This window comes from Chiloscyllium plagiosum, unplaced genomic scaffold (genome assembly GCF_037043375.1).
Source record: "Chiloscyllium plagiosum isolate Xiang-an unplaced genomic scaffold, Cpla_swu_hap1 HiC_scaffold_16, whole genome shotgun sequence".
Classification (NCBI taxonomy): Eukaryota; Metazoa; Chordata; class Chondrichthyes; order Orectolobiformes; family Hemiscylliidae; genus Chiloscyllium; species Chiloscyllium plagiosum.
Window position 1 is genome coordinate 27252376 of NW_028270154.1, and position 16709 is coordinate 27269084.

At 41.3% G+C, this 16709-nt stretch overlaps 1 protein-coding gene across 2 annotated transcripts in view; it reads left to right on the forward strand.

Annotated features, from left to right (window-relative positions):
- The window catches only part of septin8a (septin 8a), a 125746-nt gene that overhangs the window by 86169 nt on the left and 22868 nt on the right, over positions 1-16709 (forward strand). The window contains exon 10 of one of the 2 annotated variants that reach the window (XM_043703331.2): positions 5650-9930. The exons of the other annotated variant lie outside the window; for it this stretch is intronic. Within the exon in view, the coding sequence (XP_043559266.1) occupies positions 5650-5653 (4 nt within the window). The 3' untranslated portion in view covers positions 5654-9930. Of the gene's footprint in view, positions 1-5649; positions 9931-16709 lie in introns of those variants that run through there. 2 annotated transcript variants of the gene reach the window in all.

Here is a 16709-nt window from a genome sequence, read left to right on the forward strand (position 1 = left end):
TTAGAAATTTAGTTAGTGGATTGGCTTGCCTTGTGGCCAGAGAGTTTGTGCAGCTTTACAATTAAATGAATGTTCCCTTCTTGAGCAAGAATCACATTGCGAAAAACAATTAACCAGAATTTATCTTCACTGATTTGGTTTGACATTATGGCACATAGACGTTTCATTCGTCTGATTTTATGTTGAATCATGGATCTCAGCTGTGAATATCTATTGGAGAAGAAGGGAAGTGCTTAGCTTGAAGGAAGGGCAGCTTGACCTGTACAGCTCATTATTCCTTTTTTTTTTCAGTATGGTCAAGGCATTGAGAGTTGCCAGTCACCAATATTGGTAACAAAAGTGTATGTGGCAAAGGCTGGGCCGAAAGAGAAAATAGATTCAGTTACCTATAAAGAGTAGCTGGTTACTCTGACATTTGTAGATTGGGGGAAAACAAATTGAGATGCATAACTGTCTCCAATCAATAGTTTAACTTTTACGGAAGAGAAAATAGCTTAACAATGGATGGTTACCAGACAACAAGGTACAGAACACATTTATTTCTGTTGACAGAATATGGACATTGTTGACCAGGCCACCATTTATTGCGCATCCCGAACTCACCTTGAGAAAGTGATGATGAGCTGTCGTTTTGAACGGCTGCTGTTCATATGATATAGGCACATTCACAATGCTGTTAGGGAGGGAGTTCCAGGATTTTGACCCAACAGCAGAGATGGAATAGCGGTTTGTTTCCAAGTCCGGTTGGTGAGTGGCTTGGAGAGGAACTTGAAGATAGTGGTGTTTCCTTATATTAGCTGCCCTTGTCCTTCTAGATGGAAGTGGTCATAGGTTTGGAAGGTGCTGCCTGACGTCTTTGGTGAATTTCTGCAGTGCATCTTATAAATAGTACACACTGCTGCTACTGAGCGTCAGTGATGGGGGAAGAAGCTACTTGTGGATGTCGAACCGATCGTGGATTGCTTTGTCCTGGATGGTGTCCAGCTTCTTGTGTTGTTGGGGCTGCACTCATCCAGGCAGGTGGGGAGTATTCCATCACACTCCTGACTTGTGCCTTGTAGATGGTGATGTAGTTTATATTCACACTTTTTTTTTTTTACCCTTTCTAACTATCGAGTGAACCTGCATGTTAACCTAAGAGAATCCTGAACTAGGAATCCTAAGTCCCCTTTGTGCTTTAGATTTCCAAAGCATTTCCCTGTTTAGAAAATAGTCAATGCCTCTTCTTCCTACCTATGTGCATAACCTCATATTTTCCCATATTGTATTCCGTCTGCCACTTCTTTGCCCACTTTCCTAGCCTGTACATGTCCTTCCTCAAAACCACCTATCGCTGTACCTATCTATGTGTCATCTGCAAACTGAGCCAACAATGTCTTTGGTTCCTTTGAACATTTCATTAGTGTATAACATGCATAGTTCGGGTTCCAATACTGACTCCTACGGAACTCCACTTGTGACCAGCTATCATCTCCTTTTATACTGACTTTCTGCCTTCTGCCAGTCAACTAATCCTCTATCCTTGCCAGTAACACTAGGACTCTTACCTAAGTTAGGAGCCTCCTGTACGGCAGCTTGTTAAAGGCTTTCCAGAAATCCTAATAGATCACACCCTCTACCTTTCCTTTGTCTCACTTGCTTATTATCTCCTCAAAGAATTCTAACAGAGTTGTCAAGTATGACCTCCCCTTCACAAAAGCATGCTGATTCACCCTCCCTTTTACCATGCCTTTCCAAGAACTTTGGAATTCATCCTTAATCATGCATTTGAAAATCTCATTAATGACTGAGGCCAGGCTAACTGCCTATACTTTCCTGTCTTCTGCCTCTCTCCCTTCCTTCTTAAACATGAACAAAGAGACCTTGGAGTGCAGGTTCATAACTCCTTGAAAGTGGAGTCACAGGTAGATAGGATAGTGAAGAAGGCGTTTGGTATGCTTCCTTTATTGGTCAGAGTATTGAGTACAGGATTGGGAGGTCATGTTGGGGCTGTATAGGACATTGGTTAGGCCACTGTTGGAATATCGAGTGCAATTCTGGTCTCCTTCCTATCGGAAAGATGTTGTGAAACTTGAAAGGGTTCAGAAAAGATTTACAAGGATGTTGCCAGGGTTGGAGGATTTGAGCTACAGGGAGAGGCTGAACAGGCTGGGGCTGTTTTCCCTGGAACGTCAGAGGCTGAGGGCTGACCTTATAGAGGTTTACAGAATTATGAGGGGCATGGATAGGATAAATAGAGAAAGTCTTTTATCTGGGGTTGGGGAGTCCAGATCTAGAGGGCATAGGTTTAGGGTGAGAGGGGAAAGATATAAAAGAGACCTACAGGGCAACTGTTTCACACAGAGAGGGTGGTAAGTGTATGGAATGAGCTGCCAGAGGAAGTGGTGGAGGCTGGTACAATTGCAACATTTAAGAGGCATTTGCATGGGTATATGAATAGGAAGGGTTTGGAGGGATATGGGCCAACTGCTGGCAGTTGGGACTAGATTGGGTTGGGATATCTGATCGGCATGGATGGGTTGGACCGAAGGGGCTCTTTCCATGCTGTACATCTCTATGACTCTATGGATTGTTTCTTCTTCAGTCCTTTTGGGACCTTCCCTGATTCCATTGATTCCTGAAAGAGCTCCACCAATGCCTCCACTACGTCCTCAGTATCTCCTTCAGAACTCTGGGATGTGGTCCATCTGACACCTAGGGGTTCCTTCACCATAAACTCACTAATTAAGTCTGCCTCATTATACAGCACCGAATGTAGATTTGCCTGTGACTTCATGGACTCTATCACAAGGTGCTCCAAACAAATCTGCACAGACATTCCACAAATTCCTTCCTTGGGATGAACCTGATTTTCCCAGTCCACCTGCATATCAAAGTCCCGCATGATTTATTCTCCTTTACAACTCAATTGCTATTAATAATGATTTGCCTTTTATGTCACAAAATTATATTTTCCTGCTTTAAACGTTTCAGAAAGCAAAGTTTTTAGTGATGTATCCACTTTGACTCTCTTCAACTTGTTTAACTACATCAACATTTTCATAAATAAAATATTGTTTTATTATTCAAAGTGAATAGTAAATTCAAAGTGGATGTTATTTAAGTAAACTATTTGTGTTAAAATTAGGCTTTTGTTTACTACTATCTTCAGCTACCTGCAAGCACTAAGTCCTGATTTTTAGGTAGTACAAATCGCAAATGCTAGAAATACTGATGAATCTAGTTCTGGTGGAAGGTCATTGACATGAAACATTGGCTGAAACGGGTTTTGTTTACCAGCTTGAGAACAGCTGAGGTACCCCATCAGTCCTGTGGGTGAGGCCTGTGAAATGGACTGTATTTCAAGCACCTCGGGGCCCTTGTCATGATTGACATCCCTGAGAGCAGAAATCCCATTGGCCTGGCACTGCCAGACAAATGGAGGCTGGCAACTACTCATTGCTACCAATACAGTGGGAATGGTGACTGCAGGTGACAGCACACTGACCAGAGACCCAGGAATGTCAGTACACATAGACCAAAGGTGAATGCAGGAGACACGGGACAGGCGGTGACTGTCAGTGATCCTTTCCCCAGACAGTGCTGAGCCCTTCAGTCGGTAACCTGCAAGTGGGGTACCCACCCCAAGAGGCTGTTGGCAAACGCAATAAGGTTTGCTGGAAGGGATAGTCCTTCTGCTCAGGTTAGGTCTGAGATGTCAGTCGTCTCTGGAGGTAGTGAATGTTAGGTCATTGATCAGCCTAATTAACATCTCAGCAGCAACGACAGAAGATCCTATGCCAACCTCTTCCAATGCCCTCCCACTTAAGTTAGGGAGGTGCATCCAGCAGGAGGAGATGGACACAAAGCCTCTCTGGTGATTAAAGAGCCTCACTGTAACAAGCTGCATTAAACCCAGCCCTTTGCCTCTGTCTCTCTTGATCATTTCTGACTTGCTGAGTAGTTCTAGCATTATTGGTTTATATTTCAAATTTTCAGCATCTGCTTTTGTTGTAAGTTTTTCAAAGTGCGCACTCCAAATTTATACTGAAGCTTATTGCCAGATCAATCTATTTCAGATATTTCTCATCATGTGTTGGTTTGCTAGTTTCATTGTCAACTTGTTTCAAGTGGGAGCACTTGCCTTGGAGTCATCTGGATATTTTTTCATTTTCTACTTTTTCTTTCCTAGTCATCTGTCTTTTTTAAAATTCTCTCAATCTCCATCTTTTTGCTTCATCCGGTCTGCATTTCTCTATTTATTCAGTCGAGTTTGTTTTCTCACCCACCTGCAACTTGCTTTTCCTTTCTCTGGTTTCCCAGGTTTCCTCACTCATTTTCTGACCACCTCCAGGACAACTTACCCAGACTGGTTATAAAGATATATTAAAACACCCAAGCTACAGGAGCATTATAAGGCAACATTAGTCAGCAAATCCCATTACACTTACTAAGGCAAGCAGCTAAAAACTTGCTCAAAGGAGTAGGTTTTAAAGAGCCTCCAAAGTGGAGGAGGTTAGAGAGGGAATTCCAAAGATCAGAGTCTGGGGAGCTGAAAGTGCAGCTGTCAAAATAGTGCAATTAAAATCCGGGTGCTCAGGGTAAGAATTAGATGATTGCTGATATCTGAGAGTTGACGGCTAAAAGGTTAAGGGTGTGAAGAGATTTAAAAACCAAGACGAGAATTCTAACCTGGAGGTTTTTTCAGGAGGTCACCGAGTGCTGGAGTGATGGGTGAATGGAACTTAGTAAGAGGGAGGACGTATGCAGCAGGCATTTGGATGATTGCAAATTACAGACAGCAGAATGTAAGAGCTGAAAATGTGTTGCTGGAAAAGCGCAGCAGGTCAGGCAGCATCCAAGGAGCAGGAGAATCGACGTTTCGGGCATGAGCCCTTCTTCAGGAAGGCTCATGCCCGAAACGTTGATTCTCTTGCTCCTTGGATGCTGCCTGACCTGCTGCGCTTTTCCAGCAACACATTTTCAGCTCTGATTTCCAGCATCTGCAGTCCTCACTTTCTCCTAGCAGAATGTAAGAGGCAGGCCAAGGGTATGTTGGAACAATTAGGTGTAGAGGTAGGAAAACATGGATGACCATTTCGGCAACGGAAAAGCTGAGGCAGGGATGGAGTTGGGTGATGTTGTTTCAATAGAAATAGTACAAAGAATAAAGAAAATTTACAGCCCAGGAACAGACCCTTCGGCCCTCCAAGCCTGAGCCGATCCAAATGTACTGTCTAAACCTGTCGATCAATCCCTAAGCATCTGTTTCCCTCTGCTCCCCACCTACTCATGCATCTGTCCAGACACATCTTAAATGAATCTACTGTGCCTGCCTCTACACCTCTGCTGGCAACACGTTCCAACCATTTCTTTTGTGCTGACATTAATATATGGTTAGAAATATGACACAAAGATTTGAGCAGTCTGGTTTTATCTCTGCCAGTTACCAGGGAGAATGGAATCAGTAGTTAGATAATAGATTCAAGTGGGCTTAGAAAGGCAATTTCCAATATTTAATTGAGGCAATTTCTGCTGAATGTCTGATAACCTCCTCCCACCTCTTCAAGTTGAGTACTTGAAAAATCTGCACACAATAGTGTACAACAGAGCATTTATTATTTGCTTTATTCAATATAATTTCTAATTTTTGTTTTATTTCTCTTTCAGTTAAAGCTTCATACACGTTTAAACCTATCAGTATGGGATTATTTCTTGTGACTTTAATAACAATAGTTACAATACAAAAAAAAAGTCTCTTTGCTCTAACCTTTCCACTCCTCCATACAAAATGGACAACAAATATTTCAAGGTGAAACTCGAGCAGAAAGAGCCAGCATCAAGACCTGTAAAACCCTGTTTGGACAATCATTGCATGAATTTTGTTTTTCTGCGAATTTCATTGCTGTTATTAATCCTAATTTCATAGTTTGATGCATTGGTTTCATCATGTTAATCTTCAGATGAATTGTTCACTTTTATTTTCTAAAGAGCCTTTTTTAACGGAACATTGACACAGAATATATATCTATTTAAAGTATTTTTGTAAGCATCTCTAGTTAAAATAAAAATTAAAAATAAAATACATTGTCAAATGACATTGTATGAAATGTATATGCAGTAACAATCTAATTGTTTTCTTAGCTTTAAGATGTAATGCACCAAAGAATATATGTAAGATGGAAATTAAGTGAAGCTTTATTCATAACATTTTATAGATTTGATTTTCTTAAAAATGAAGGATGTTTTTTAATCTTGAAGTCATCTCTTGGGGAACGCCCGAATGTGCAATTTTCTGCCAAATTGTTTAGTCCTGGTTCCAAGTTTAGGGGAAAGAAGTTCTTTTTTTTTATTCTAAAATGGGATCTTCAGAAAGAAAGTGGACAACACTTGTGTTTCCCCGTCTACAGTTTGTTAGATGCTCCGTTTCTTACATCTGGTATATTAGAGAGTGGAATAACACATTATACAATTTAAACTATTGAAATACAGCAAATTGTTCAATTTTTGGATTACTTTAGACTTCACAGGAAATGCCTGGTTGCGTTTAACATCAATTCATCTTTTAATGTTTAATATTTGGGGTTATGTGTTGACCATATGGAAGAAGTACTAGCCTTTGTCACTTTTACTTTTCATTCCCTATGCCAAACTCTCTCTTGTATTTTTGCACTTAATATAAGGGTGGGTTACATTGTCACATCAATATAACAGATTACTTATGCATTCTATTTTCTAAGTAGTGAAAGAAATAATATTATAAATATCTTGCTTTACACACACTTGTTCTGAAGCACTCTACACATAAGCAATCAGATAGTTAGATGAGCTCACTGGGTGACACAGATGGTGGATAAGTTGTAACTTACATTGGTACCTGTCTTGTAGTTTTATTGCATGTCAAAATATTTTTAATAAGTTAAATTGATCAGTACTAGCAGTAACTGATGTGTCTCATACTCCCACAGCACTATCTTATATTATTCTGTTGTCTTTTCTCTTGTTTCAATGAGATTCCACCAAAAGATCATTTAAATAAGATTGTTTGGCAGCAAAACATAATTGATGTAAGGAATTAGAGATGAATTAGCCCACGATGAGGTGTCCCTTAGGAAAGGTAGTCACTGCAGCATTTTATAGCTTTTCTACCTTTTTGAATGAAGGAATTACAGTTTTAGATTACTTCAAAATTTAGATTATTTTTTGTTTAGAATTTTTAACTGAATATATTTAAAGTTGTACTTTTGGCTTACAGAGAAGGCCCAAAGATAGATTTTTGTTTTGAAAATATCCCTACTTTGAAAATTGCTCCAGTTCACAGTGACTATATTAATTTTGGTGATCAGTCAACATATTGAGAACAAAATGTTTTAAACAAAACTAAGAACTTTGTTTTTATAATTAAATGCATGTATCTACAAAATAGCATATAAGCTTCAAGATTTTGTTTAGTATGTCAGTTTAATATAAGTTTACCAGTAATAATAACTCCTTTAGTGCATACACTTACATGCATGATTAAATCAACAATAGTATATTCTCAATGATCAGGCATAGTACTTTCTCGATTAAATGTATTTAACTATGATGGATTTGTATTATTCGATAAGATGCCAGACGTGTCATGGTTTATAGGTACACAATCAGCCTTTCCCTGTACCTTGCACTTCTAGTACTGCAACTAGCTGCAGGAAGACTACAGAAAGGTACACTTGTGCGTGTAAACCTCTATTGTAATGACTTATTAAATTGATCAGCACTTGCATAACTTATCACGTCTGACGTTAAGTCAAATATAAGGTTATACTTCTATACCTCTTTAAGATTAATCATGCATTTTGTTTACTCCCCATAGTCTATAGTGCTGTAAGACATGATTAATCATTGGGAGTACCTATTTCTCAATCAGTGAACTTGCTATTTTGTGTTGACACAGTTCTACCATGAATACCACCATTGTGTTTTCAGGCAGACCATTTGGGTGCTTTGCAAATTTTATCACAATAGATCAGATGAAACCTGAATTTGATGGCAGCTCTGGTTTATGAAGTAAACCAATATGAACAGAAGTGGCAACTTTATGCTGACATGACCAATAGGTTTATGTTTTTTTTTAAACATTTTAATTTACATTTATAGTATTGAAAGGGTCTTGGTTTGCTTGCTGTTTTCCAACTGTGCTTGTTTGGTCATGAATTTCTTTAATTCAAGAGCAAGGTGTGAAACAATGATAATTAGGTACTTTATTAACTGTAAAATAAATCTTTTGCACGTGCAAATCTGCAAGATTTTTCTTGATTAATGTCTATTTCTTCACTATTTGAATCATTGGTATCATTCTGAAGGATCATGCTATGGTGAACAGTCTCCTGATTTTCATTCACAACTAAACTGTAGAGATTAATTGTGCTAGAACAATATTAATTAAGAAGAACTTAGAATGGCCTAAAACTCCATCTGCTGGTAGAAGAGAGAGAATTCTGATTCATATTTGCAGTTCAGTGTTATAGAAATGCTCATGGTGGATGTAGAGGGTGGATGCCAGCAGGTGGACAGACAATGAGAAGAAAAAGTCTTGACGTAAGTCATCCAAAGCATTCATTCACCTCATGGCTAATTATAGAACAGTGACAGAGGTCTGCTGTGGCTTGTTTATTTACCTTTGGGCCCATGAATACCGAGTGAGGACATCTGGTGGCTGGAAACTTATGCTCCTTTTCTTGCTATGGTGGAATGGATTGAAGTTGAAGATGCTGTGATCTCCTCGTTGAAAAGTGAATTACATTCAGGTGGCCTTTTTCTATAGTCAACCAGTTCTCAGCTGAAGGATAGTCAGCTGTATTGAGGTATCATAAATTTGCTGGCTTTTAGTACCTTTTGAATTCTACCTCACTCTAATTTAATACTTTCAGCAGAGTAGGCATGATAGGACAAAATCGGGCTGGGACAGGGAGGAGGTGACATGGTAAACAGCTACTGTCCAACTTCTGACACGTTAAATCTGTCAGTCATTGCATGACTTGCATTGATCTGATCTCCTTTCAAGCTGAACCAAATAATCTGCTCCTTCATTTTTGTTTTGGCTTTAGATGAAGATATTCCAGTTGCAAGTGCAACCTGAGTTTGACTTTCGGGTATAAATGATGTGCAGTTTGAAATTCTTTGAGAAAACGATATTGTAATATCTCATCAATTATACACAAGTACACACTGTATATTCTCTGGAAGTGGAGAGATTTATTTTTTAAAAATCAGGTTCAACTAAAGATGTAATTTCTCATGTCATTGGACCAAATTATTCGAAAGCATATTGTAGGAAAACAAGTATTTTTGCATTGTTTCTTGTCAAGGGTGTTTGCTTGAAATCCATAAATATTTATAAAGTTATATAATTTTTAAGTAGACATTAGAGTTGAAATTGAATTGTTCTAAAAAAATTTGCATGTAATGCAATTACCTAATATTAACTTGAAACTGTATCACTCCATATAGTATTCCAGTTCATTGTAATTTTTCATATTTTTACCTTTGCTGTGTGCTAATGTAATTCTTATCTATCTTTCAGCCACTGTAATTCTTTGTACCTGTTGGTTTACTCAGGTCATGTGCTTTAGTGGAATTTTTGAACATTGTCTTCGTACTTGGAACAAACCGTTTAATTGTTCGTTGTGTGACAGTATTGCACTGACATCTACCATTGACTGTTATCAATTTAATTATATTATGGTATTTCATTTAGTTATTCATTTTACTCCGGTGTATTGTGTCCATCTTTAATTTGATGACTGAGTTTCCAAAAATGATCTGCATACAGCAAAATTAAAATGGTTATTTCTGTGCCAGATTAGTCCAAGTTGTGTTTTAAATGTCCTGGGTTTTTTTTTAATTTTCATTATTTGCTTCATGCTGTTTATCATTAAATGTTAAATAAATCATTTTTTTTGAGATTTATGTTGCTTGTCTCCATCTCGTGTTTGATGTCAGTCCTTTAGAAATCAAAAGGGAAGAGAGGGAAATTGCTTCAAAAGGGTATGAATCCCTTCTGGCATCTTTGGTAATTACAGTGGGAGACTAGTAAAAGGAGAAATGATGCACTGAGTAAGCCATTATTTACTTGTATGAGGCTGTGCAGGTTTTGTGCTCATTGTTCCTAATTGTACAGCATGAAAATAGGACATGAATTTTCTGTTAGCTCAATTTTCAGCACACCTTCTGGACCATGTTTAATCACTATGAATTGTTAATGTCAACATTTCCATCCATATTGCTACACAGTTAAAGGTTGTTGCTACCAAAGAGCTTTATGGTGTTGCACAATGTGTTTACCATCTTGTACATATTAAATAATAACATTGCCAAATGGTCAGTTGATTAATACAGAGCAATAGTCTATTACCTGATGTGTATATATGTGTTTCACACTATACAATTTTCAGTTAGTGTTTATGTCATGAGCTTTGTCATTTGGAGCCTTTCATTCAATTCGTTCAACATTTTAAATGTTTTCCTCTTTATAGGCCTTATGGAATGCCATTTACTGTGCCTGTTCAAACACAATTAACTGAAGTAAATTTAAGATGACTTTTCCAAATCATTTATAATCTTGGACTAATAATTTTCAATGTAAATTGTGAGGAGCCAAAGTCCACAAAAGACTTTTGAAAAATCTCTCCATGAGGGAGAGAAACTTGATTGCATTTAGCTTGCCAGCAACAATTCTACAAGTATGTGGTAAGGTGAGGAGCATAACAGGTACGGAAACCTGCACTGTTGGCTTTATTCTGCACCACTCTCGAGTAATTTAACCAACTGAGCTAAGCAAGCAGGTCAGTAGACAACATTGCAAGTATGTCCAAACAAAAGGAGTAGCCATGGGCACCCGCATGGGCCCCAGCTATGCCTGCCTCTTCGTAGGATATGTGGAACAGTCCATCTTCCGCAGCTACACTGGCCCCAACCCCCACCTTTTCCTCCGCTACATCAATGACGACTGTATCGGCGCTGCCTCGTGCTCCCACGAGGAGGTTGAACAGTTCATCCACTTCACCAACACCTTCCACCCGACCTCAAATTCACCTGGACAGTCTCAGATTCCTCCCTCCCCTTCCTCGACCTTTCTATTTCTATCTCTGGCGACCGAATCAACACGGACATCTACTACAAACCGACCGACTCCCACAGCTACCTGGACTACACCTCCTCCCACCCTGCCCCCTGTAAAAACGCCATTCCATTCTCCCAATTCCTTCGTCTCCGCCGCATCTGCTCCCAGGAGGACCAGTTCCAAAAACGTACAACACAGATGGCCTCCTTCAAGGACCACAATTCTCCCCCCCCCCGACGTGGTCGACTATGCCCTCCACCGCATCTCTTCCACTTCCCGCTCCTCCGCCCTTGAGCCCCGCCCCTCCAACCGCCACCAGGACAGCACCCCACTGGTCCTCACCTACCACCCCACCAATCTCCATGTACAGCGCATCATCCGCCGTCATTTCCGCCACCTCCAAACAGACCCCACCACCAAGGATATATTTACCTCCCCTCCCCTATCAGCATTCCGTAAAGACCACTCCCTCCGTGACTCCCTCGTCAGATCCACACCCCCCACAACCCAATCTCCACTCCCGGCACCTTCCCCTGCAACCGCAGGAGGTGCAAGACTTGCGCCCACACCTCCCCCCTCACCTCCCTCTAAGGCCCCAAAGGAACCTTCCATATCCGCCACAGATTCACCTGCACCTCCACACACATCATCTATTGCATCCTTTGCACCCGATGTGGCCTCCTCTATATTGGGGAGATAGGCCGCCTACTTGCGGAGGTTTTCAGAGAACACCTCTGGGACACCCGGACCAACCAACCCAACCACCCTGTGGCTCAACACTTCAACTCCCCCTCCCACTCCATCAAGGATATGCAGGTCTTTGGACTCCTCCATCGCCAGACCACAACAACACGACGGTTGGAGGAAGAGCGCCTCATCTTCCGCCTAGGAACCCTCCAACCACAAGGGATGAACTCGGATTTCACCAGTTTCCTCATTTCCCCTCCCCCCACCTTGTCTCAGTCAAATCCATCGAACTCAGCACCACCTTCCTAACCTGCAATCTTCTTCCTCACCTCTCCGCCCCCACCCGTCTGACCTATCACCCTCACCTTGACCTCTTTCCACCTATCGCATTTCTGACGCCCCTCCCCCAAGTCCCTCCTCCCTACCTTTTATCTTAGCCTGCTGGACAAACCTTCCTCATTCATGAAGAAGGGCTTATGCCCGAAACGTCGATTCTCCTGTTCCCTGGATGCTGCCTGACCTGCTGCGCTTTTCCAGCAAACATTTTCAACATTGCAAGTATTCCAAGAGTAGGTATCTGGTTAAGAGCCACTAGTTTCAGTGTTGGAGCTGTTGCTATCTCTAACCCTTACAAATAACTTTGATGATAAAGTTGTCCAAATTTGCTTAGGATTTTAAATTAGGAGCAACAACAAATGATCAATATGAATACTTTGACGTTCAAAAGCATCTTTGCAAGTTCGATCATTGTGCAGATAAGTGACAGTTATACTTTTAGAAGGAAACAGAAGGTTATGAAATTTGGAGGAAAAGCTGATGTGGATTATATGTTAAATGGAATTGACTTCAGAATGTGGAACAGGGAAAGAGATCTTGAGATATCATAGAGTGTGATTAAATTCTGGACAACCTTACCTGATAATGAGTTTGGAAGCAGATTCAATCGATGCTATCTAAAGGAAATTGGTTTGTTACCTGCAAAGGAAGTATGTGAAGGATTATGAGGAGAAGATGAGGGAATGGCATTAAGATGCTACATTCTTTCCACTTTCCTACATGCTTCTAAAACCTGGGCAGTAAAGATCTGTGGAAGAAAATAGGGTTTTTTAAAATGTTAAGACGTGCTGAAAAGTCCAGGAGCCACAAAAACTCTTTTTAAACAAAAAAGTGAATCGAGAAAAGAAAATGTCAGTATTTCATCCATTTGATCAGAGCTGAAAAACTACAGAGATCTCTTCTACAGGGCAAATTGGAGAGCGAGAGAAAGCAGGGTTGATCTAAACATGTTTGGATGATGGGCACCACCTAATTGTTGCAGGTGAGCTACAATAGATATGTGAGGATGGGGCAAGGTAAATGAGTGTGGCATATCGTGATACCAGATCTCAACAGGAGTAACTACAAGCAGCTGGAACATTTTGCCACGTTTAATTTATTAAGCAAATCACTTTTATTTAACCTCGCTTTTCCACTGCTTGCTCGACTGCTTAAGTGAACTGACTGTGGTTGGTATCAACACCAATCCAAAATCACAAATGCATTAAGTTGAAACTTTAAGGAAATCCAGCTGTGATAGACCTGTTTAGATGAGAGATTTAGAAACACTGCTGGAGAAGTCTAAAAGGAACTGTTGAACTGCCTTGCATTTCATTCATGCTTTGTCTCAAAGTTGTTCAATGCTAACTATTTAGGAGCTTTATAAATCGAGTAAAACCATAAGAGATAGGAAGAGGAGTAAGCCGTTCAGTCCCATGAGCCTGCTCCATTACCTCAATAGGATCATGGCTAATGTGACGCTCCTTGCATCTGCTTTCATGCCCTTCCCTGTGACCTTTGATACCCCAATTGATCAAGAAAGATCTCAGCCTTAAATATATACAAGGACTCTGCTTCCATGCCCCTCTGTGTGGCAAGGAGTTCCAAAGACACACAACCCTCAGAAGAAATTCCGAACCATCTCAGTCATAAATTGGTGCCCCATTATTCTGAGACTTTGCCCTCTGGACTCTCCCATGAAGGGAAACATTCTCTCTGCATTTACAGTCTCAAGCCCCTTAAGAATCCTATATGTTTCAATGAGATCTCCTCTTATTCTTCTAAATTCCAATGGATAGAATCCAAACCTGCTTAACCTTTTTCATAGGACAATCCCTCCACACCAAGGATCATCCTAGTGAATCTTCTCTGAACTGCCTCCAATTAACGATTATATTCCTGTCCATGGTAACACGTATTTATATTAGGTGCAAATAATAAAACTTTGGAAGTTATATGCTAAAATTTATCCAAAAATGAGGCCACAGTATTGTGCAAAGCTCTTTCCAACTTTTCAGGTCCACAGCGTTCAGGCAATGAACTGAGAAATACATGCATGCAATTAAGAAGCAGAAATACAAAAATAAACAACTACATTTATCTGAGTCGTGTGGGTCAGACATTAACGGTCCAAGGGCTATAGTTTAAATCACAGTATTCTGCTATACCTGACCAAAGAGTGGTTGATATGTTGCAAAACTGAAAAATGTGTTGCTGGAAAAGCACAGCAGGTCAGGCAGGATCCAAGGAGCAGGAGAATCGACGTTTCAGGCATAAGCCCTTCTTCAGGAATGAGGAAGGTGTGCCAAGCAGGCTAAGATACAAGGTAGGGAGGAGGGACTTGGGGAAGGGACATTGGGAATGTGGAAGGAGGTTAAGGTGAAGGTGATAAGCCAGAGAGGGGGTGGGGGCGGAGAGGTCGGGATGAAGAATGCAGGTCAAGAAGGCGGTGCTGAGTCCGAGGGTTGGGACCGAGATAAGGTGGGGGAGGGGAAATGAGGAAGCTGGAGAAATCTGCATTCATCCCTTGTGGTTGGAGGGTTCCTAGGCGGAAGATGAGGCGCTCTTCCTCCAGGCGTCGTGTCGCCATGGTCTGGCGATGGAGGAGGCCAAGGACCTGCATGTCCATGGGAGGGGGAGTTAAAGTGTTCAGCCACGGGGCGGTTGGGTTGGTTGGTGCGGGTGTCCCAGAGGTGTTCTCTGAAACATTCCGCAAGTAGGCGGCCTGTCTCCCCAATGTAGAGGAGGCCACATCGGGTGCAGTAAATGATGTATGTGGGGGTGCAGGTGAATTTGTGACTGATATGGAAGGATCCCTTGGGGCCTTGGAGGGAAGTGAGGGGGGAGGTGTGGGCGCAAGTTTTGCATTTCTTGCGGTTGCAGGGGAAGGTGCCCGGAGTGGAGGTTGGGTTGGTGGGGGGTGTGGACCTGACGAGGGAGTCGCAGAGGGAGTGGTCTTTCCGGAACGCTGATAGGGGAGGGGAGGGAAATATATCACTGGTGGTGGGGTCTGTTTGGAGGTGGCGGAAATGATGAAGGATGATACGATGTATCTGGAGGTTGGTGGGGTGGCAGGTGAGGACCTGTGTGGTTCTGTCCTGGTGGCGATTCGAGGAGCGGGAAGTGGAGGAGATGCGGTGGAGAGCATCATCAACCACGTCTGAGGGGAAATTGTGGTCTTTGAAGAAGGAGGCCATCTGGGTTGATTGGTATTGAAATTGGTCCTCCTGGGAGCAGATGCGGCGGAGGCAAAGGAATTGGGAATATGGGACGGCGTTTTTACAGGGGGCAGAGTTGTGGAGGTTAAGATCATGCTCACAGAATTTAAAGCCAAAGGAGTCCAATGTCATGGAGATGTGATACAGTAAACAAACTTAGATTGAATCTTTAACTTAGTTTTATAGAGTTTTTCTTTAATTCATGCAGTTCTTGAGCAAAATAAAATGTAACTCTGCAAGGGCTGGTGCTTCCAGGGGGACCTGTTGGACTATAGCCTGGTGTTGTGTGATTTTTAACTTTGTCCACCCCAGTTTAACACTGGCACCTCCAAGTCTGTAAAACTATACAGAGGATTTGTCAGTCTGACATAGCATTGGGACACTGACAGATTTCACTCCTATTGTTTAAAAACCTGAGCTCTCTTGAGAATGTAATTTAATAGAAGTTCTGGGATTTACATATCGAAGAACAGAAACCAGCATATCCCATTATAAAAGATGAAAGTTTTAATCTAACCTTGTTTACTGTATCACATCTCCATGACACTGGACTCCTTTGGCTATAAATTCTGTGAGCATGATTTTAACCTCCACAACCACCCGATGAAGGAGCAGCATTCCAAAAGCTAGTGCTTCCAAATAAACCTGTTGGACTATAATCTGGTGTTGTGTGATTTTTAACTTTGCGAACAGTTTAGCACTCCTTCAGTGCTTGATCAAGTACAGGAGTGAGATTTGAACCCACTCAAAAGCAAGAGTGCTACCAAATAAGAATTGGTAAGTGAAATTTAATAGCTCTGTCAATCACACTTTGCTTATAATTGAGTAAACTGATTTTTAAAAATTAATTTGTGATGTGGACATTACTGGCTAGACCAGCACTTATTGTCAATCCCTAACTACCCCTGAGCTGCTGCTTTGAACGGTTTCTGTCCCTGTGATGTAATTGTGCTCACAGTGCTTTTCGGGAGGGAACTCCAGGATTCTGATTCAGCAACATTGAAAGAATAATAATATAGTTCCAAGTCAGGATGATGTGTGGCTTTACAGATGGTGGTTTTTCCATGTATCTGCTGCACTTGTTCTTCCAAGTGGTGGATGTCATGGGTTTGGAAGATTTCAGCCTTGGTGACTTGCTGCAGAACTTCTTGCAGGTGGTACACACTCAGCGGTGGAAAAAGTGAATGTGGAATGCTGTGGATGGGCCACAAATCACATAGACTGCTTTGTCCTGGATGGTGTTGTGCTTTTTGAGTGTTGTTAGAATAGCCCTTATCCAGGTAAGTGGGGATTGTTCCATCATACTCCTGGCTTGGGCTTGAAGAAGGTATTGGAGAGACAAGAGGTAAATTAATCACCAGAGAGTTCCAAACTCTGGCCTACTCTTGAAGCCATACAGTCAGCTA